This window comes from Drosophila eugracilis, unplaced genomic scaffold, assembly GCF_018153835.1.
Source record: "Drosophila eugracilis isolate 14026-0451.02 unplaced genomic scaffold, ASM1815383v1 contig_1828, whole genome shotgun sequence".
NCBI classification, from domain to species: Eukaryota; Metazoa; Arthropoda; class Insecta; order Diptera; family Drosophilidae; genus Drosophila; species Drosophila eugracilis.
The window spans coordinates 12,298-33,196 of record NW_024572675.1 but is presented as its reverse complement, the minus strand read 5'-3'; the positions used below and the strand labels follow the sequence as shown (position 1 = coordinate 33,196).

At 37.2% G+C, this 20,899-nt stretch overlaps 1 protein-coding gene across 2 annotated transcripts in view; it reads right to left on the bottom strand.

Moving 5' to 3' along the window:
- The window catches only part of LOC108113457 (MAM domain-containing glycosylphosphatidylinositol anchor protein 1), a 66,299-nt gene extending 45,858 nt beyond the window's left edge, over positions 1-20,441 (bottom strand). For both annotated transcript variants that reach the window (XM_017224037.2, XM_017224038.1), the window contains exons 1-2: positions 20,063-20,441; positions 18,945-19,242 (exon numbers count right to left, since the gene is read on the bottom strand). In XM_017224037.2, the coding sequence (XP_017079526.1) occupies positions 18,945-19,062 (118 nt within the window). In that variant the 5' untranslated portion in view covers positions 19,063-19,242; positions 20,063-20,441. The remainder of the gene's footprint in view (positions 1-18,944; positions 19,243-20,062) is intronic.
- Between the last annotated feature and the right edge of the window lie 458 nt (positions 20,442-20,899).

The window sequence follows — 20,899 nt, the reverse complement described above, 5'->3', positions numbered from 1 at the left end:
TGTTTGAACATGGCTGACAAACCCTTCCTTAGTGGAACATTTTTTGCATGCTTTTTGCAAATTTCTTGTCTGCGAGCCTGTATGCTCGGTAGGCCCGACTCAGCCAAAATGCATGCGGTAGGTGAGGTACGAAAAGAGTTTATATATATATACACCATCCGTAAACTGGTGTAGCATGTGTAGCACGAGTAATTCCTATTAGTGTATTAATATGGATGTTAGTGTATTTGGATGACAAAAATTTTATAATGTTAAATCTGGACTCGAGTTGTTTTCTTAGTTTAATACAATGCTGATCAAATAGGAGTTTGGTATCGAAGGTTAAGCCCAAAATTGTTAAACTCTTAACATTTTGTATTCTTTTATTATACCCGTTACTCGTAGAGTAATAGGGTACACTTCGTTGAAAAGTATGTAACACATAGAAGGAAGCTTTTGCGACCCTATAAAGTATATATATTCTTGATCAGGATCAATAGCGAAGTCGATTGAGCCATGTTCGTCTGTCCGCCCGTCCGTCCGTCAGTCCGTCCGTCCGTCCGTCCGTATGAACGCTGAGATCTCAGGAACTATAGCAGATACAACGTTGAGATTAAGCATGAAGATTCTTGAGGTCCCGGGACAGCGCAAGTTTATTACAGCATCCTGCCACGCCCACTCTAACGCCCACAAATCGCAAAAAAATAAAATTGCTGAAATCTCAGGAACTGTTGCAGCTAGAAAGTTGAATTTCAGAAAGTATAATCTTTAGATGGCAACGCATCTTATAGTGGTACTACCATCCGGCCACACCCACCCATACGCCCACAACGCTCAAAAGACGGTTTTCGGATTTTCTAGAAAAGCTCTTTTCTCGGTAACTATAAGAGATAAAAAGTTCGGATTAAGCATGAAGGTTTCTATGATACTCCCAATGCGAATTGTTCTTTTCCGATCAAGCCACGCCCACTCTAACGCCCACAAAACCCGAAAAACCAAAAATGCAAACATCTTAAAAACTATAAGATCTGCACAATTTTGCTTAGGAGCACGTATTAAGAAGATGCCTCTGCAACTTCCCACGAAGTTGCACCCAGCCACGCCCACTCTAACGCCCACAAACCGCGGAAAACTGTGGCGTCTATAATATTATTATGAATGCCTTCGTTCGACCTTATGCAACTTATTTCTGTTAATATCTATCGATTTGTCAAAGATTTTTCAAATCGGAACATTATTTCGCTGTTTATAAAGAAATTAAGTTATAAGGCCTCACATGGGCAGTGACGTCACTATAAACATACTCAGCATACTTCCTCTGACAATAGGTGGTGAAATTCCACTAGCAAAATAATATTTTAAAATTTTGTAAAACAGTAACGGGTATCTTATAGTCGCGGCACCCGACTATAGCGTTTCCTCTTGTTTTTAAAGTTAATATGGGAGAGAGTGCATCTGTGATTGCGGCAAATATGGAGTAATTTACATTTTTCAATGGCTAGGGACGCACCCGAGGGATCCCCAGGAATCTATTTCACTTAATAAATCTACAATTTTTGGAAAAAATAATAGCGTAACCTGCGTATATTGAGAGTTGAATGTCCTTATGTCTACTTAAAATACAATTAAGGTTATCAAAAGCGATAAAAAAAAAGAACTACTGAAAGGGGGGAGCCTTGCGGTATGCCGTTATAGAGACTGTGGGAACGATTGGTCACGAAGGCCTTTATAATGTTATAAAGCCTTGGACCAACACCCCAACACATAAGTGTTGCCATGGACCAACACATAAGTCGTCGGACAATCATTTTTTCTATAGTTTTTCCTAAACAGGAGGTTTATTTGGTTTGGGAATTGGGATGACAGTGGCTGATCTCCAACTGTGTGGGTATTTTCCGGAGTTAAAAATTTGATTATATATTCCTAAAAGCCTGGTTTTAAGAGAGAGTGGCTGTCAGCCGAATAGTTTGACCAAAGATGTCCGAACTTTTTTGCGATATCCTGGTGGTTTAGACAACCGGACTTCCAATCCAACGCTGTTTGTTCACACATAGATCACTACCGTGAAGGTTGGATAAGATCGACCAACTGCACCTGTGTGCTATCTGCGGGGTAATCAAGGAAAGGTCAACATGGGTAAGGGAATTGTGGGTGGATAGATGTGTGGGAGATCCATTGTTGAGGACAATCAGATCTTGTTCCGCTATTAATTTCTCGATTTGTTTACCTCTGGTGTTTGACTGACTAGAGTCCCATAGAGGGCTCCACGAGTTGAAGTCCCTAGAACTACGTAGGTGCTCCAAAACAGAGCAGAGAATATTAGAGTCGACATTTTGGTGTGAGTGGGGGAGGTTTTGTTTGATAAGAATACTAACGCCTTGCTTAGCACTGATGTTCTGCGGTAAATTGTGGAAATAACCAATGTAGCCCTTGGGGCAGACAAAGTTTATAAAGTTACAGGTCAGGTTTGTTTCTTGTAAACATAAAATGTTGTTCATTTATTAATATAGAAAGTTCATGATAATTGTTAAAAATTCCGTTTATATTCCATTGTTATATTTTAATTAGCATTAAAACAAATCAATAAGATTTCTGTTGGATATAGGAAATGCAATGGAAAAGACTGGACTATGAATCCAATATTTCCATTGATGAATCGGAGTCGGATGATATATTTAAGGCGTTAGAGTTAGTTGGGGATTCTGGTACTTTGATTTTGTTTGCTTCTTCAATAAGAGCTTTAAGAAAATTCGACCGCGAGCGATCGATTGGGCTGATTAAAGAGCTTGGGTCTTGTGTGTCGGGTGCAGTGGAGAGAGAAGATTTGTATGAATTTGAAAGAGATAAGATTGGCATGTTCGTGGGAGACGTCGTGTTGGCTACACTTTCGGGCGTCGGAGTTAATGTGTTTGTTGTTGTTTTCGTAGGTATCGTATTTTGCTGCGCTGGCGACAGAAGCGTAGGTAGTCGATGCGTTGTTTTTGTTTTTTTGTTGTAAAATATTGCTGGCTTCACGGAAGCTGCATTTCTTGCTTGTTTTGATGCAGAGAAGTTCTCTCTGGAATTGATATTTTGGGCATGTTGGAGAGGAGGCTGGATGATCGCCGCTACAGATTGCACAAGAAATGCGAGTGCAGGGCACTGGTAGATGAGGGGAGAGGTTACAAGAAACGCAAGTTGCAGTGTTCTTGCAGTGTTTCCAGTGTGTCCCAATAGTTGACAAGACTTGCACCTCATAGGATTAGGAAAATATTCCCTAACCTTAACGGTGTGCCGAGAGACGTCAAGCTTGCTTGGTATTTTGTAGGAGTCAAAAGTAACTAATATTTTTTCAGAGGGTTTAGGCTTACCGTCAAAAATTTTCCTGAATTTGTAGACGCTGTGCACATTTTGTGACTTAAGCTCTTCTACAATTTCTGATTCGGGAACATTTATTAGGCAAGGGGCAAAATGGTGCTCTTGACAAAATTGAGGGATTGGTGGAGCTTGATCTCAATCTCAGCTATGCCAGGCAAAGATTGAATCTTAGTGAACTTATCGGCGACTTCACGGGAGTTAACCAGAAGAAGCAGATTGCCATCACGTAGAGTAGAGATCGTAGAGACGGTGGACTGCGAAGCAAGAGTATTCTGATAGCGGTTTGGTGGATTTGGAGGCAACGACGATAAATTGAGGGTTTTTTTAAGGGGTGAAGAGAAGTTCAGGGAAATCGAGGGTTTATAGGGTCTCGTTTTTTGCTTTGGGGCTAATACTAAGGCTGGCAAAGCGGTTATCCCCAAGATTGGGTGGCCCACGGGCCATAACAAAGATTATTGCTGTGCACTTGAGAAAAAAAATATGCAAAAACACACGTGCGCGATGGAAAGAGGGGAAGCGAAAAAATAAGCGCAAGGGAAGGAAGCGAAATTGCAAAAACCACTGACAATTAGGAAGACAACGACGTCCGCACTCGAAGAGAGATAGTCAATGACTGGGACATGTAAAAATTGGGCAAGGATAGAATAATATAAAGGAATAAAGATCACTTCGTTGTTGACCACAGCAGAGAAGTTCATTGCGAAGCCTACATTAGATAACTCCATTTACACTATAAGTAGCTTCTAAATAGGCTCAGACTTATAAATGTTTAATCAAAGTTTTAAGGCTCATTACTTTCTGGTCCGCGCTCTGTGAGATTTCGCCCTTTTTAGTTTACCGTAAAAAAGTTGCTTAATATGTGGGCGTCAGCGTTAACGGACGAGACATGTCCCTGTATAATGATAATAATATAATATAATATATACTTAATAGGGTCGGAAACGCTTCATTCTACCTGTTACATATTTTTCAACGAGTCTAATATCTCCTTTTACTTTAAGAATAAAGGGTATAAAAATACTATACTATTTTAAACGAACTTGATGGGGCCACGAGATCACTGAGCAATGTCATAGGACTATCAGTGAAATGGTATCCGCACTTGAAAACAAAAAATATTGCACTGTTTCATTTTTTGATGTTCAACAATCTGTTGATCGTCTTTGGCACAATGACTTATTAATAACATGAGAAATTTCGAAACTAAGAACCAACTGGAAACAAGTTATTCGCGTGACTCTCTAAATAAAAAACTTTCGGGAAAACTATCCCATTTTGTTTGATAAACAAAAAACCTACTTATATAATTTAAAAATAAATAGGTTTAAGCGTTAACATTTGAATGAATAATTGGAAAATCGTTCCACGTCTATGTAGACGGTGTTATAATTTTTTCCGAAAAAATATCACGTCAAACATGTTGACTGGATATTAACAAACATACGAGTTTCACGAGAGAAAGCACTTTTCGTCTTATGTATATAGAGTATGAAATGTAACACCTCTATACCAATAAGAGAAAACGCTATAGTCGATATGTTCCGATATGAAAAATCTTTGGTACATCGATATATATTAACAGAAATAAGTTTTACAAGCTCAAACCATGGCATTCATAATATATTATAGACGCCACAGTGGCTTGATCGAAAAAATAAACAATTCACATTGGGGGCATCATAAAAAATTACATGCTAAATCCAAACCTTCTATCATTTATAGTTACCGAGATATAAGCTTTTCTACAAAATGGAAAACCGTCTTTTAAGCTTGGTGGCCGTTAGAGTGGGTGTGACCGGATAATGGTAACACTTTAATATATTTCTTCACTTTAATATATTTCTAGCTCTAAGATACGGACATGGCTTAATCGACTACGCTATAGATACTGGTCAAGAATATATATATACGAGTAACGGGTATAAAAAGCTGTAAAATCTGACCACAGATGCAGCTTATATCATTGGGACTGTCTTATCGCAAGACGGCAGACCAAAATCTATAATATCTTAAAAGACTGCGAGACCCATTACGAGACCACCAGTTTAGTTTTTGAGTTAAGCCACCTATGTCAGTGCTCTGAAGAGACAATGAAAAACAAAAGGAAATAGAAAGCTGGAGTATTTGGTTCAATTATTTAAAAGTAAAAAATCATCTCAGCTCTTTCCTAAAGTGGACAGAATGAGTTTAAGTGTTTTGGCGCTAACGTATTGCAGGTTTAATACCCAGTAAGTGGTTACCATAATTTTATATTTATATTACACTACATTAGAGTGACTAATGCATCTTATAAGAAAACACATTAAGTCTTTCTTGCTAAAGCTATTGCATCTAACCATGATTAAAATATCATTCAAGTTTACATTACAGATTGATTTTTTTTAATCACCGTACGGTTTAAACTAAACGATTTAAAAAGTAAACTTTGAAGCATGAAGATTCTTGAGGTCCGTGCGCAGCGCAAGTTTATTTCAGCATCCTGCCACGCCCACCCTAACGCCCACAAAACCCGAAAAACCAAAAATTAAAAAATCTCGGGAATCATCTGGCCACGCCCATAAACCGAAGAAAACTGTGGCGTCTATAATATTATTATGAATGCCTTCGTTTGAGCTTTTAAAACTTATTTCTGTCAATATATATCGACGTACCAAAGATATTTTGTATAGGAACAATATTTCGCTATTTATGAAGAAATTTAAGTTATAATGCCTCACATGCTTTCTCCGACAATAGGTGGCGCTTTGGGAATTTCCACTAGCAAAATGAATTTTTTAAAATTATATAAATCTGTAACGGGTATCTTATAGGCGTGGATACTTGCCTCTGCCTCTTTAGCTAATGCTAGTGCTGCTGGCAGGTCTCTGGGTTGCTCTGAGAATACCGCAGCCCTCAAATTTTTTTACAACCCGACACTAATACATTTAGAGCGTCATCACTAACCTTTGTGTTCCGAAGCGTGGCTCCCTTCATGTCGTGTGTCATAACAATCTTATTTGTGACGAGCTTCAGCATTCGCTCGACCTCGTCGTAATATTCCATAATGCTTCTATCCCTTGACGGACTGCCGCAAGCCCTTGCCGTTACACCAGTAAGGAAGTCTTATTTGGATAAGATCAGTCTAACCTAGCCAAAATGGCGTCAAAATTAAGGACGGTGTTGTGCGATACTAGCAGGGCTCTTGCTGATCCCTTGATCTTATTTCTTATAATTGTTAATGCCTGGTAGTGCGCAGTGCTGCCCTGATGTGGTTCGAATAGCTCATATGGGTCGGTGGCTGACTGCCGCCATGCTACATGCTCATCCTGTACCCCGTTAAACTCAGGAAATGACTTGACTATATGTATGTCGCACGGTACCGCAGTTGGGGCTCACATTTATTTTCTGATAAGCCTCGACTTGCGGCGTCTCTACACGCAGCCATTGTAGCTGTTGATTAACTGCGGTGATCTGTGCTTGAAACTCGGCCCTAAGTCTTTGTTCTTGTTGGGCTAACGCAGCCTGAATGATAGCTTCCATGTCGGCTGCGTTCATTATGTAACCATCCTCAACCTGTTTAGTACTACTTTCCGATCGAAAGGGCAGTACATAGTACCTATATCTTGCATCGGTTTTTTTTTTGGTGCTGTGTCTAAAAGAGTTTTATGCAGAGCAATGTCGAACACAAAGAAATCCATTAGTGATAAATACAGGTTTTTGTTTTTTTTTTTAATATTTTTGCATTGTCTTAATACTTGTAAATTTGGGTATTGAAGCCAAAAATTTATGACAGTGTGAAATTATCAAGAGCACCTCACTTCTGCGGTCTATGGGAAGCAGGTGTGAAGAAAAATACAAAAAGCACCTGTTTAATTTTCAGCTTTGGACGAGCTCTATTTGGAGATGAACCGTAAATATGGAGGAAGCTTTATATTTTCGGAACTCTCCTCGCCAAAACCCTCCCGCTGGTGCTCAGCGCTTGATCCGGAAGATAAACAGAAATATTTAAAGAAAAATAAAAATCGGACGACAACTGGCTGCACCCTATTCGCGAATTCACAATTCCCCTTCACTATTCACACGTCGTCTCCTTTACTTTGTAGTCTTTTAACGAGATTATAGGTCACAACATTTATCTGTGAGCCATAGCTAACAACGCTCAAGCCTACACATATTCCGCACAATTTGTCGTCCCTTGCAGCGACCAACGAATCAACTTTTATTTCCACTCTTCTTCGGAAAAGTATGTATTGGCTGAACATTTTTGGGCTTAGAAGCCTCTTCGGCGACCATGTGCTGGTATCGCCTGTTCGCTCCAAAGCGAAAACGTAGTATAATTCAACTGTTCTTCCAACTTTCTCTTTGTTCCTGGATCGTCATAGCTCATTATTAAGTGAATGAGGAAGGCAGCCGGTTTAGGTTTGTCATCCCCATTATAAAGAAACTCAGGTAACCATTATCGTATACCACGTTCAGGCCATATAGGGCCCTAAGATATTTGGTAGCAGTAACTTAGAATACCCGAACTGTGCTTAACTGTGCATGATATTAAATGGTTGCATTTTTCAAAAATGCAGTGTTATCTTTGTAAACAAAGTTTTCGATATGGCTTTTAAATTATTGAAATTAGGAAAGCTTTCTGCTGAAAGCTTTCTCATATGCCTGATTTTATTCAGAATCGAAATTATCAATGATTTTGCTATAATGGTGGTTTCTTCCATACAATAAAAATGTCGAATTTGACACAATAGTTCCAACTGTTTGAATACATAGCTGATCAGTTCACGTTCAACTACTTGAACATTACAAAATAACTAACCTGAATACAGACTTTTTATTTTAAATCCATGTTTATAGATTGCTCGGAAGTCCAAGCTAATTTAAATTGGAGTAAAACTGGTTCATAAAGCTAAAACACAATAAAATTGTTCACATATTTTTTTCTGCCCGTCGGAATTTTCCGCTGAGACGCTGTTTCGAGGAATACCTTTGCAGGTCAATCTTTTGCATCAAAATGATTAGTTTTTAATGTTCAGTATAACATCAAAAATTTATCAGAGCAGAACATTATTTAACAATATTATCAATCACCGTCTTTTTATGGGTAGGCATTTCTGATTCTTAGCAGCGGATGGAACTAATAATTGCTACAAGAAGTTGTGGGCCAAGCAGCCAAGAACATAGACGTATGAGACGTATGACGTTTATCAGCAGTTTCTAGGTTGTTTTGATAATCTCAGTTTCGCCTGCGCTTTACTGTTACTTTGTAGCCCATGCGCTTTCGTTGCGGAGTTAATTTGTTTTAATTTGAACTCGAAATAAAAATTTAGAAATTGGAAATTTAAAACTGTTAGTTGCTCAACAAAGTAAGTTTCTGCTGGCTTATTATACTCGTAGAGTAAAAGGGTATACTAGATTTGTTGGAAAATATGTAACAGGTAGAAAGAAGCGTTTCCGACCTTATAAAGTATATATATTCTTGATCAGGATGAATAGCGAAGACGATTGAGCCATGTCCGTCTGTCTGTCCGTCTGTCCTTCTGTCCGTCTGTCAGTCTGTCCGTATGAACGCTGAGATCTCAGAAACTATAAGAGATTCAAAGTTGAGATTAACTATGAAGATTCTTGAGGTCCCTACGCAGCGCATGTTTATTACAGCTCTCAGGAACTATAGAGCTAGAAAGTTGAAATTCAGAATGTATAATCTTTAGATGGCAGCGCATCTCATATTAGTAATACTATCCGGCCATACCTAACCATACGCCCACAAGGCTCAAAAGCCGGTTTTCGCTGTTTCTAGAAAAGCTGATATCTCGGTAAGCTGATATCTCGGATTAAGCATGTAGGTTTGTATGATGCTCCAAATGCAAATCCCATCTAGCTACGCCTACCCTAACGCTCACAAAACCTGGAAAACCAAAAACTCAAATATCTCGGAAACTTTAAGAGCTACAAAGTTTTGCTTAAGAATACGTATTTAAGAGATGCCACTGCAATTTGTCGCAAGCTTTTATGCAGCGACGCCCACTCTAACGCCGACAAACCGCGAAAAACTGTGGCGTTATTATGAATGCCTTGGTTTGACCTTGTATAACTTATTTTTCTTAATATCTATCGATTTGCTAAAGATTTTTCAAATTTCTCCGATAATAGGTGGCGCCTTGTGAATTTGCACTAGCAAAATGAATATTTTCAAATTGTGTAAAACAGTAACGGGTATCTTACAGTCGCGGCACTCGACTATAGCTATTCCTCTTGTTTTCATCTCTCAACATCATTATTATCAGAACTTCACAAACTACGACATCAAATGTCGGTTTCCCAGGCTATCTCGCTTTCTCACATCATACAGTGAGACAAGCTTGCCACACCAGTCAAGAGCGTGACAAGCCATGACAGTGTTCTACGCTTGTGCTTGCGACTTGACCTGGTATAACTCTCTCAGTAGCTAGTACTCTTCTGCGCAAACCCGCCCATTTGGCTATCTTCGTTATCAAACCGCAGTTACAAGTTTAGTGCCACGATCTACTCAGATCCAACCTGCATCACACAATATCATTCATACCAGGCATGACTATTGTTGATCAGATCTAGTCCCTGTGTTTGATGTCTCATGACGAGTGTCTTTTTCACAACCGTCACTTTTCTCAATAGTCTCATCAGAGACCTGCTAGTCCGGCAGCCTTCTCAAGCTCTCGTGCTAACACTTATATGTTTGCTTGCTATTCAACAATTTTAAAAGGTATCGATCACCTTCACATGATCCCCAACCTTGTGTTTTACAATCTTGGCCTTATTGTTATCAACTCGATTCTTTTCATATTTCGCATTCATTTCGATGTTTTATTTAGCCTGAGCACTTGCTTGCTTACTTCATTTATTGGCAATAAGCCCATTGGTCTGGGCTCTCTTCCAATCAATAATTCCAATGGACTATACTTTGTACCTCACTAAGTGCATCCTGCCAGGAACGTTCACCGATGTCTACCGCTGTCAACATGGTTTTCATCGTGCTCATGACCCTTTCTACTTGTCCATTGGCCCTACTTGCACTTGTTGCTATCAAATGTAATTCTATTTTGTGCATTGAACAGAAACGAAACTTTCCAAAGGCGAAACTCCTACATTGATCAACTATAATACGGTTAGGTACCCAAAAAAGTGATATTGGTGATTTTATAGTCTAATAAAGTTTTCTGCATCTAAATACAAAGTATGATATAAGTGAACAAATTTAGTAAATGTGTCTACTTGTACTATGACATATTGTTTGGTATAATTTTTACCACTCAGCTTTCCACTAATATCAATATGCATAGTATGCCAAGGTATTTCAACTTTCGGAATTGGATGTAATTCCATTTGAACTTGCACTTGCTGCTGAAGGCTTTGCTAGTTTGCATGTTATGCAGTTCTGTACGAATTTCGTACATACCTGGACATGTGCTCGAACCAATACTGTTCGTGAACCTTGTCTAACGATTTCTGTCACCCCAAATGCATGATTGGTTCATGGACATGATTTACTACAGACCACATAAAGGCTCTTGGGATTACGGGTAAATATCGTGTCATTCCATTTCTCTGAATTTTCCGATATAGAATTCCTGCCCTTAACTCAAACGTCTTCGCTAAACTCTCCTGCATCTCTCCATCAAAATTTTTTAATTTCCCTTAAGCAGCTACAAGTCTGTTCACTTGATCTGATATTAGAGGCAACGGATATTTGTCAGCCACTGTATTTGCATTTAGCTCTCTATAATCTCTGCACAGACGATCATAGCCATCTTTCTTTTTTACTAACAAAATTGGACTCGCGAATGGAGAATTACTTGGACGTATTACGTTTGCCGCCAACATTTTGTCTCTTACTAATTATTTTTCATCTTCGCTTAGTTGATATGGATGTCTCTGCACAGTCTTGTTGGCATTCAATAAACGTATTTCTAATTCTCTAGTCGTGACACCTCTGCTTGGCATTCCAATAATAAAATGTTCAGTGTATGGACCAATAATGTTCTTCAATTTAAATTTATCACTATCACTTAAATTATAATTTTTATCAAATAGCTCATCATAATTTATAAAAGTTTGATCAGACGTGTTTTGTTTGACATGTTTAGTTTTAAAAATATCAAATTTATCGGCATCCATTGTTATGCCAAAGCCAAGTGCCGAGATTTCACGACCAATCATTATGTCATGTTTCAAATACTCGTCTTCAACTACATTAAACATGAGTTCCAAATTAAATTGACAAATTTGTATGGTGGACAGTATTTGTAACTTAAAGTGTACAGCACTTGCACCAATTCCTTTTAGAATGAAATTATTTAGTCTTTTTCCGGTGAATTTGTCTACTAACTTTGCCTTTATTAGGAAACACTCGGCACTTGAGTCGAAAAAGAATGGAAAGTTCTCACCTAATTGATATAAAATTAATTTGGGCTCCAACACTGCACAGACATCTACTCGCTTTTCGTTCATACTGCTACTCGATGCTGCTGTTCCCTTCATACATGCGGATGCAATATGACCGACGATTCCACATTTAAAGCAAGTCACTCTAGTCCTGCCTCGTCCCGCCAGTGGTTTTCCAAACGATCTCTTCCTGTCGGGGCCGATCGAATGGTCTGAAGCCAGATGCTTAATTTGATTGCTGTATATATGCGCCTTCAACTGCTGCTGTATTTACCATTTACCACCACTATCACGCTGGGCCTGAGCCTAACCCACTTCTGATGTCAAGGGCTGAGACATTCGCTGATCTTCTTCTTGCATTTTAATACTGATGCGCAGTGAGTCGCGGGGTCAGAGCAAACTGACCTTTACTTCCCTTTCTCCACTTCTCATGGCACGAGCCATGCGGTATTCATCCAATTGTTCATTATTTTTTTAATTCTCTCTCTCAGAGACAACCAACACTCGACCGCGCCACACTCGGCTGAGACGAAACTCTCTCTCGTTCTCAATCCTCGCTCTCAGCAATTATGCAAGTAAAAGGAACCACAATTAACTCGTTGCTTAGTTTCTTCTTTACACATGCTACACGCTTTACATTTTTAATTTACATTTTGCTTCTTCTTATACATCTCCGACATATATTATTTATAGGTTCGGAAACGCTTCCTTCTACGTGTTACATACTTTTCAACGAATCTAATATGCCCTTTTACTCTAAGAGTAACGGGTATAAAAATACTCCTGAAAAAGATATTGGAGATATTTTGAACGAACTTTCAATTATTCGCGAATATCAATTCGGATTCAGATGAGGACACGAGATCACTGAGCAATGTCATAGGACTATCAATGAAATCGTTTGATCGTCTTTGGTACAATGGGTTAGCATGAGAAAATACGAAACTAAGAACCAAAAAGTAAAAATATCACTTCAAACTAGTTGACTGGATTGTGAAATCTATACCGATTTATATCTGCATTTTCGTCATTCTTCGTCATTCTGCATTTTCGTCATAAAGGACTACGATACGATGGCCGGGCCCTTAACCAACCTCTTTAAGGGAGATTATTTTTCTGCATTTAAGTAAATAGCAATAAATTTGGAAGAACTGCGTTCCATTGACTTCAATGTATCTTGCCATCAGAAAATATCACTCTCAGATATCCAGAATTAAAAAAGCTGTTAAATTTGACCACAGATGCAGCTTATATCATTGGGACTGTCTTATCGCAAGACGGCAGACCAAAATCTATAATATCTTAATAGACTGCGGACCCGTTACTAGACCACCAGTTTAGTTTTTGAGTTAAGCCACCTATGTCAGTGCTCTGAAGAGACTGTAAAAACAAAAGGAAATAGAAAGCTGAAGTATTTGGTTCAATTATTTAAAAGTAAAAAATCATCTCAGCTCTTTCCTAAAGTGGACAGAATGAGTTTAAGTGTTTTGGCGCTAACGTATTGCAGGTTTAATACCCAGTAGTGGTTACCATAATTATACCCGTTACTCGGAGAGTAAAAGAGTATACTAGATTCTTTGAAAAGTATGTAACAGATAGAAGGAAGCGTTTCCGATCCTATAAGGTATATATATTCTTGATCAGGATCAGTAGCGAAGTCGATTTAGCCATGCCAGTCTGTCCGTCCGTCCGCTGAGATCTTAGGAACTATAAGAGACAGCGAAAGTTTATTTCAGCACCCTGCCACGCTCGCCCTAACGCCCACAGAGCTAGAAAGTTGATATTTATGGTGGTTCCATTATCCGGTCACACCCACTCTTACGCCCACCAAGCTGAAAAGACGGTTTTCTCATTTTCTAGAAAAGCTGATATCTCGGTAATAGAAAGTTCGGATTAAACATGTCTAACGCCCACAAATCCGGAAAACCGAAAATGCGAAAATCTCGGAAACTATAAGAGCTAGAAAGTGCTTAAGAATACGTATTTAAGAGATACCACTGGAACTTCCCATGAGTTTCCATCCAGCCACGCTCACTCTTACGCCCACAAGCCGCGAAAAACTGTGGCGTCTATAATATTATAGTGAATGTCTTCTTTTAACCTTGTCTGACATATTTTTGTCAATATCTATCGATTTACAACGATTTTTCAAATCGGAACATTATTTCGCTATTTATGATGACACTAATATGGGCAGTGTCGTCACTATCAGTTACTCAACACGCTTCCTCTCGCAAAATTAATATTTTAAAATTGTGTAAAACAGTAACGGGTATCTTATAGCCGCGGCACTCGACTATATAGTTTTAGAATGTCTTTCTTTCTTTATATATTATTTTACCATGTAACCATTACATTAATAATACAACTTATAAATGTTAACTATTTTTATTACATTTTTTTGTTAATTTTATTTTTGTAAATAATTTGTTTGATCTCGACTATTATACCTTGTTAATATTGAATAATGAAACTTGACAAAGCCTTATTAATCTGAACACGTTTCTGTTACCTACTCGCGCTTCTATCCTTGGCCACATTCAAATTTTTTTTTGCTGTTTTCCCTTTAGTTCATCGCTAGCACGCTCAATTTTCGAATTTATATTGTTGATAAGTAACTTGTACCATCCGAACCTTGCCCCTGCAAAGACGAATACTTCGATATATATATATAATATATATAAAGCCTCTATATTTAGTTTGAAACTAGTTAAACTGTGGATAGTATAACGATATTAAGGTATCTTCTTATTTTTTTTAGTTATTTCATTTTTTAGTATATAATTTTAAAGGCTTAAATCGCATTTGACGAATATTTACCCATTAACCATTATTTATCCTGAAACAATTCTTATTTGCCTTGGTCTTGACTTTGGTAGTCACGCCCCACAGTTATATCTATCTATTCGTCGTTTTTGTCATAACATTAATTTTTCAAGTAGCCATTAAAAACTTATCCTTCTGAGACCTCATCGTTTGCACGCTAAAATTAATATTTATAAATAATTTCAAACTGAAATGAAAATTTCAATTTTAATAAAAGAAGATTTATTTTGAATGACCGTTTTGCCAACTTTATTCTTAAAAATCCTCTTCACATGCATTTGTTTATAAAAAGATCTTGAGCATTTTGTTACTGGCATCCTTTTAATTCCTAGAGCTCATTTGACGGTCCCAATGGAAAACGTTTTTCTTGGAAAATAGGCTGACTTCCTGTCTTGCACAGGAGAGGTATTGTCAAGTCTTTCGGTAACCACCTTATTTAATTAAGCGAACAATACGCATTGTCAAACGCAGACAAAAAAGGCAGCAAGAATCAAAACAAAGTTTTGGGGAAACACACCTTATTAAAAACGTGCCAGAAACATTAAAAACTCAAGCACACCTTTCGCTTTTTAAAGAGCTGAAACCGACGTGTCAAACTGTTCAATATGGTGCTGAAGTTTTTACTTTTTTGATGCGGTGAAGACTAGTATGCAAACAGCTTGTTAATAGAAAAATGTAGTGCGGGTCATTGAACAGCTTCGATAATTTTTTTCTTATAGGTCCTTTTTACTAAAATCAATAAAATATAATAGCTCTGAAAAAAGTAATGATTATTGCTGATTGGAATAATAAGAGGCTTTTTACGAGTACATCACTAACATTAAACATAAAAACATTTCTTTTTATAAAATGAAAAGCAGTCTTTGACTCGTAATGGTTTAGTTCACAATAACGAGGACTAACAATTTAAATTAGTATTGAGCGCTTCGCTTATAGACAGGCTAAATATTTAAAAGCTATACAATTTTAAGTTTACATTGCTTTTAAAATTCATATTTAAGTACACATTTTATACTTACCCTTAACACTAGAAGGGGAACTGTAGAGTATAAGTATTACATTTTTTTATTTACATTAAATGTGTTTTCGGTCATTTGGTCATATTATGAGATATCCCGTTACTGTACAAATCAATTTTAGAATTTTCTTAACGGAAACCTACTCCGCCCAAAATTTTACTAGTTCCACCAATTGCTACCAAATTCCCAACATGGAACATATTTATAAAGTGGTAGTAACGTCACTGACCATGGAGTGCTTAAATCCTATGAACATTTTGAATATATTGTGAAATAGTACTCTGATTTGAACATATATTGGTAAATCGATAGATACAATTTATATTTTACAAGGTCATATTTAAGGAATACACTTGCACTGCAAATGGATTTCAATAATCTGAATATTTAATCCCTATTTTCTATTTCTTAAAGTTTCAGAGATCTCAGCGTTCATACAGACAGAAAGACGTACGGCAGACAGATGGACAGAGGCTGGCAATGGATCCCGATATATCTATATAGTGATATATCTATAATAACCTCGTCACCTCCACTTTAGTCATAAGTAAGATATAGATACTTTTCTATATAAACTTAATCGACCATAGAAAATGATAGGGTAAACTTTCCCAGACCTTTATCTAAATACCTTAGACTTTTATCTAAACACAGACAGATCGCAGGCCTAAATTCTTTTCCCACACTGCGACTGAAAAACAAAAGAGTCTTTTTACCAAGACTCTTAGACTAAACATTCATACCGAAATTTTCTATAGCCGATCAAGGTTAAAGTAAGAGCCCTGTTACGGACACTCAAAAAGAGAAATCCTGTATTCAAGAGAATAGAAAGAGAATTAAGCTTAGATATAAGAAAGTTCTCTCAGAGAACATGATAATTGTAAAAGCCCAAGACCAAGGCTTCATAATAAATTAAGATTTAAGATAAAATCAGTTTATATCAGTATACAGTTTAAGACAGTTCACGCTCAAGAACAGTTATCATCGGTACGCGTTCAACCCCAGTTAATATTAGGTTGTCAAAAAAAAGTCTTGCGGTATTTTTATTGAACTTCAATTTTTCAATTGTTCATAAAATTGATTACAATAATGCGATTTAAGTCAAATATGCGCCGTTTTGTTCGATGACGCGTTCCCAACAAGATGCCAACTTCCTAATGCCCCTCTCATAGAAGCTCGCTTCCCTATTGGCAAAAAACTCGGAGAGACAATTTTCACAGGACTCTTTTGTGGCCAGCTTCAGACTACCAAGCGCGTTCGCCATGGACAGAAACAGGTGGTAATCACTTGGTGCGAGATCCGGATTATACGGTGGATACAAAAGAACCTCCCATCAGAGCTCCCGGAGCTTCTGGCGCGTCACTAAAGATTTGTGTGGCCTGGCGTTTTCCTGGTGGAAGACAATTCGACCTCTGTTGATCAAAGATGGCCTCTTCTGCATGAGTGCTGTCTACAAGTGGTCCAGTTGTTGGCAGTACACGTCCGAATTGAGCGTTTGGCCATAGGGGATTATTCCCTGCCAATCCCACCAAACACAGAAGAACCTTCCTGGCCGTCATGCCAGGCTTGGCCACCATCTGGGCCGCTTCACCGCTTTTCGACCATGACTGTTTGCGTCTTACGTTATCGTAAGTGACCCTTTTTTCATCGCCAGTCACCATACTCTTCAAAAACGGGTGGATTTTGTTGCGATTTAGGATCATGCCCAGCTCTTGACCGATGCTACGGCTGCTACTATGCCGGTCTCTTTCGACCTTTATCGTAGTATTACTGTAAAATATGCCGTATTTTCTCTTTATTTTGCTCCTTGATTGCGACGCTATAACTCACGAACGACTTAAAAGAAAAGACAATCAAACACGTGTTAGCGCGTGAAATGAGCTTTCCAAATATGTATAGTATGACCTGATGCGACGAATAAACAGAACTACGCGCTTTCAGCGCCAACTAGCGAAAGTACCGCAAAACTTCTTTGACAACCTAATATATTACTTAATAGCTAACGGTACTACTGTTTAACTCAACCCAGTGAAGTTCAGTTCAAGACACGAAACTCTTCGAGTCGGTGTTCTTCATCCTAAGAATCTTGTAATAATTCGGTTTTATAAAAATAAAAAAATTTTTTTTAAACATACGAGTTGTCCAAGCATTTCATTATATATTATATAAAATATTATATGTAAGTAACCTTGTATGTATGTCCTCTATAGAATCGTAAACGGATGGACCGATTTTGATAAAATTTTTTGTACGTGTTCTAAGGGGCTCAGGACGGGTTTAGAAATCATAAACAAAGAAATTCGTCAAAATTTAAAATTAGGAAATTTGATTGAAAATTTGGTAATTAAGTAATTGAGTAAAGTTGGCAGCTCTGATCATTTATAGTTGGCAGCTGTAGCTCTTAACAGCTAAGTGAGTATGTGGCTACTCTCTAGAAATTAAGCTGGCACCCTTTTTAAATAGTTAAATCAAAAATTTTGTTTTTAAAGGTGATTTACGTAAGAATTTATATAAATTCATTCATGTCATTTTTATATGTATAGATACTGCGGGTGGACACCGAAGGGAGAGGTTCCAAAGAATGAACAAAAAGTTTCATTTGTAGGCACTTACAATAAGACTGGAAAATTGTTTACCATTTATTGCAGATGCGTACATGAATACATATCATAAGTCTAAAATTATTGGGACTTTCTTCATTAGTAGCTGTGATTTAATTTTAGTTAATATTTTTTTTATTCTGCCGCCGGCTGGTCCGAATTTGGGCGGTGTTTTACAGTGGTTTTTTATTTTTTGGTATTATATTTTACAAGAAACATTGTATATCCCAAAGCACTTTAATAAATGTTGAATAGAACTCTGAATGAAAATTATTTTATTTATTTTATTTTGTCTGCGCATGGTACATAAACCTTAGAAGACCATGTCAAGCTTGAGAAGCGGAGCGCGCAGCGCGACGACCGCCGTTCTCATTGAAAGGCAAGCGTGCCGAGCGAAGCGAGTCAGGCGCGCTAGTAATATGCATATGTATGTACATATATACTCAATGAGGTCAGAAACGCTTTCTTACACATGTTTAATATATTTCAACGAATTCATTATACCCTTTTGATTCACGAATAACGAGTAATACTAGTAATATAAAGGCTTAATTATTCGAAAGGTCAATCAAGCCTGTCCAGTGGATGTGAAAATTGGTTCAGCCGAAATAGAAAAAAAAATAAGAAAGGAAGAGAAAACATTCTTATCTTGTATTTACGCTGATAAATATTTTTGGTTTCTTACTTAGTAAAAGGAATATAAAAGTTTTTAATTTGGAAATGATTTTCATATAGGAAATGATGCTTGCTTACTCTTATTTACCATTATTTAATGTTGACCCGCCGGCAAAGCCAGAGTTACTATCTCTTGCAATATCGGTGCTCAAGGCCACAGTCGTAGCAAGTAGGCATCCTAAGCCCAAATAATGAATGAAAGCCATCACTTCAGAATGGTATGGAATGTTGGTGGATAATGGATATCACTATACTTAACTGTCGGTTGGCACTTTCTAAATACCTCGCCCAAACATTTTGTAAGCAAGAATTTTTTAAGCTTTTGGATGTTTTTAAAGGTTTTTAAAACACTTCATATTAATTCCATTTTTGTATACAATCTTGCCCTAGAATAGAAAAAGTATATTGGTAAATTAGTCAAAAAAGATTAAATTGTACTTTATTCTTTAATGCATATTAAAATTTAAAATTTATATATTTGTTTTCTTCTGGGTATTACAGTTAAAAGAACAAAAGCTATTTCCATCCTTAATAGAGGAAAAAGTAAATAAAGTAAAAATAGATACTGAATAGTTTTAAATTAATTTCTTTCTAACAGGATAATATGTCTCAAAAACTTTGTAATGTTTGTTTGTGGCTGTACTATTGTTGTTGTACTATTAGTGATAATGCTATCAAAAGAAAAAAATTATTCGCTTAGCGATAATATTGTTGGCTGGCGCAAATCAAACTTAACATATTAAATTTTACACATTTAATCGATTTTTAAAGATTTGTAAGCCAATTCATTAATCTTAACTAGAAAATATTTCTTTTTTAAACAAATATGCTACCATCTTATGATCTAGATCTTAGCGCTCCCGAGATTTGGCCAATGATCCTAATCAAGAAAATATCTATTTACGTACACACTTAGATATTGATAGGAAATAGTTTTTATAGCACATTTCTCGAATGGTGTCATTGTATATTGTTTTTTCTTACAGTTTTTAAAATAAGTGTCATAAAAGGTTACACATTTGTTGTAACGTTTGCGTGCCTTCGCTGTTATGTTCGTTATGTAAAGGATAAGAAGGATCTGTTGACATTTTTTTCATACTAGGTTGTATAAATATACTATCACATGAGGACAATAAAAATAAAACAAGCCATTGTCATTTAATTTCTCGGTTTATTTAATTTTCGACGTTCAAATTTATAACTCACCATTAGTTGTCAACAGGAATCAGTAAAGCAAATTATAATAGATCACCGAGATTGGCAATACGTCTTCGTATTGGCAACATAACTAAATTAAAGGACCATGCGGCAGACAGCCAGCACTATACCAGTAACTCTGGTAAGCAATAAGGGTAAGATTGTAAACACTCATAGAAGTTTATTAAACACGCATTAATTTAAATTTAAAATAATATCATTAACTATTTCGTCGTCGTTAGCAACACCAAATCCCGAAGCCTCGCACGACATTCTCACCGAAGGCGGCCTCGAAGGACTCGAACGCGATGTCGCGGCGAATAAAAATACATCCCCTAATAGATAGATTTTGATATGAGCCGCCCCTTTAATGTTTCCACTTCTCCGGCCGAGGTGGAGAGCCCGACTGAAGATACAATAACATGTGTATGGTCGTTATCAACAACATGGTGGCAACAGCCATGTTGCCAGTACAATGTTGCAACGACGTCTGGAATGAATCGAATGTTCTGTCGAGTAACGGAAATCTTGTGATGCAACACTTTTAAAGAGCAGCCGCTGTTTGAGGTATGTTAAATCATAACATTTATGAATGCTAACATTTCTGTTGAAAATTGATAACCATGTTTGATGGTTTTCAACTACTATTTCATTAGCCATTTCTCTAACTGCAATTGTTGTTTAAATACCCGAACAAAGTTTAAACCGGCTTGAATTCATTTCAGCTAGGATATAGATAACAAATGACTGGCCGTAATGTAGTTTAGCTGACAGAGCTAATAGCACTTGCTAAAGAAAGATGTGAACTAAATAATATGTTTGTCATACGAAAGTAACATCTAAAAA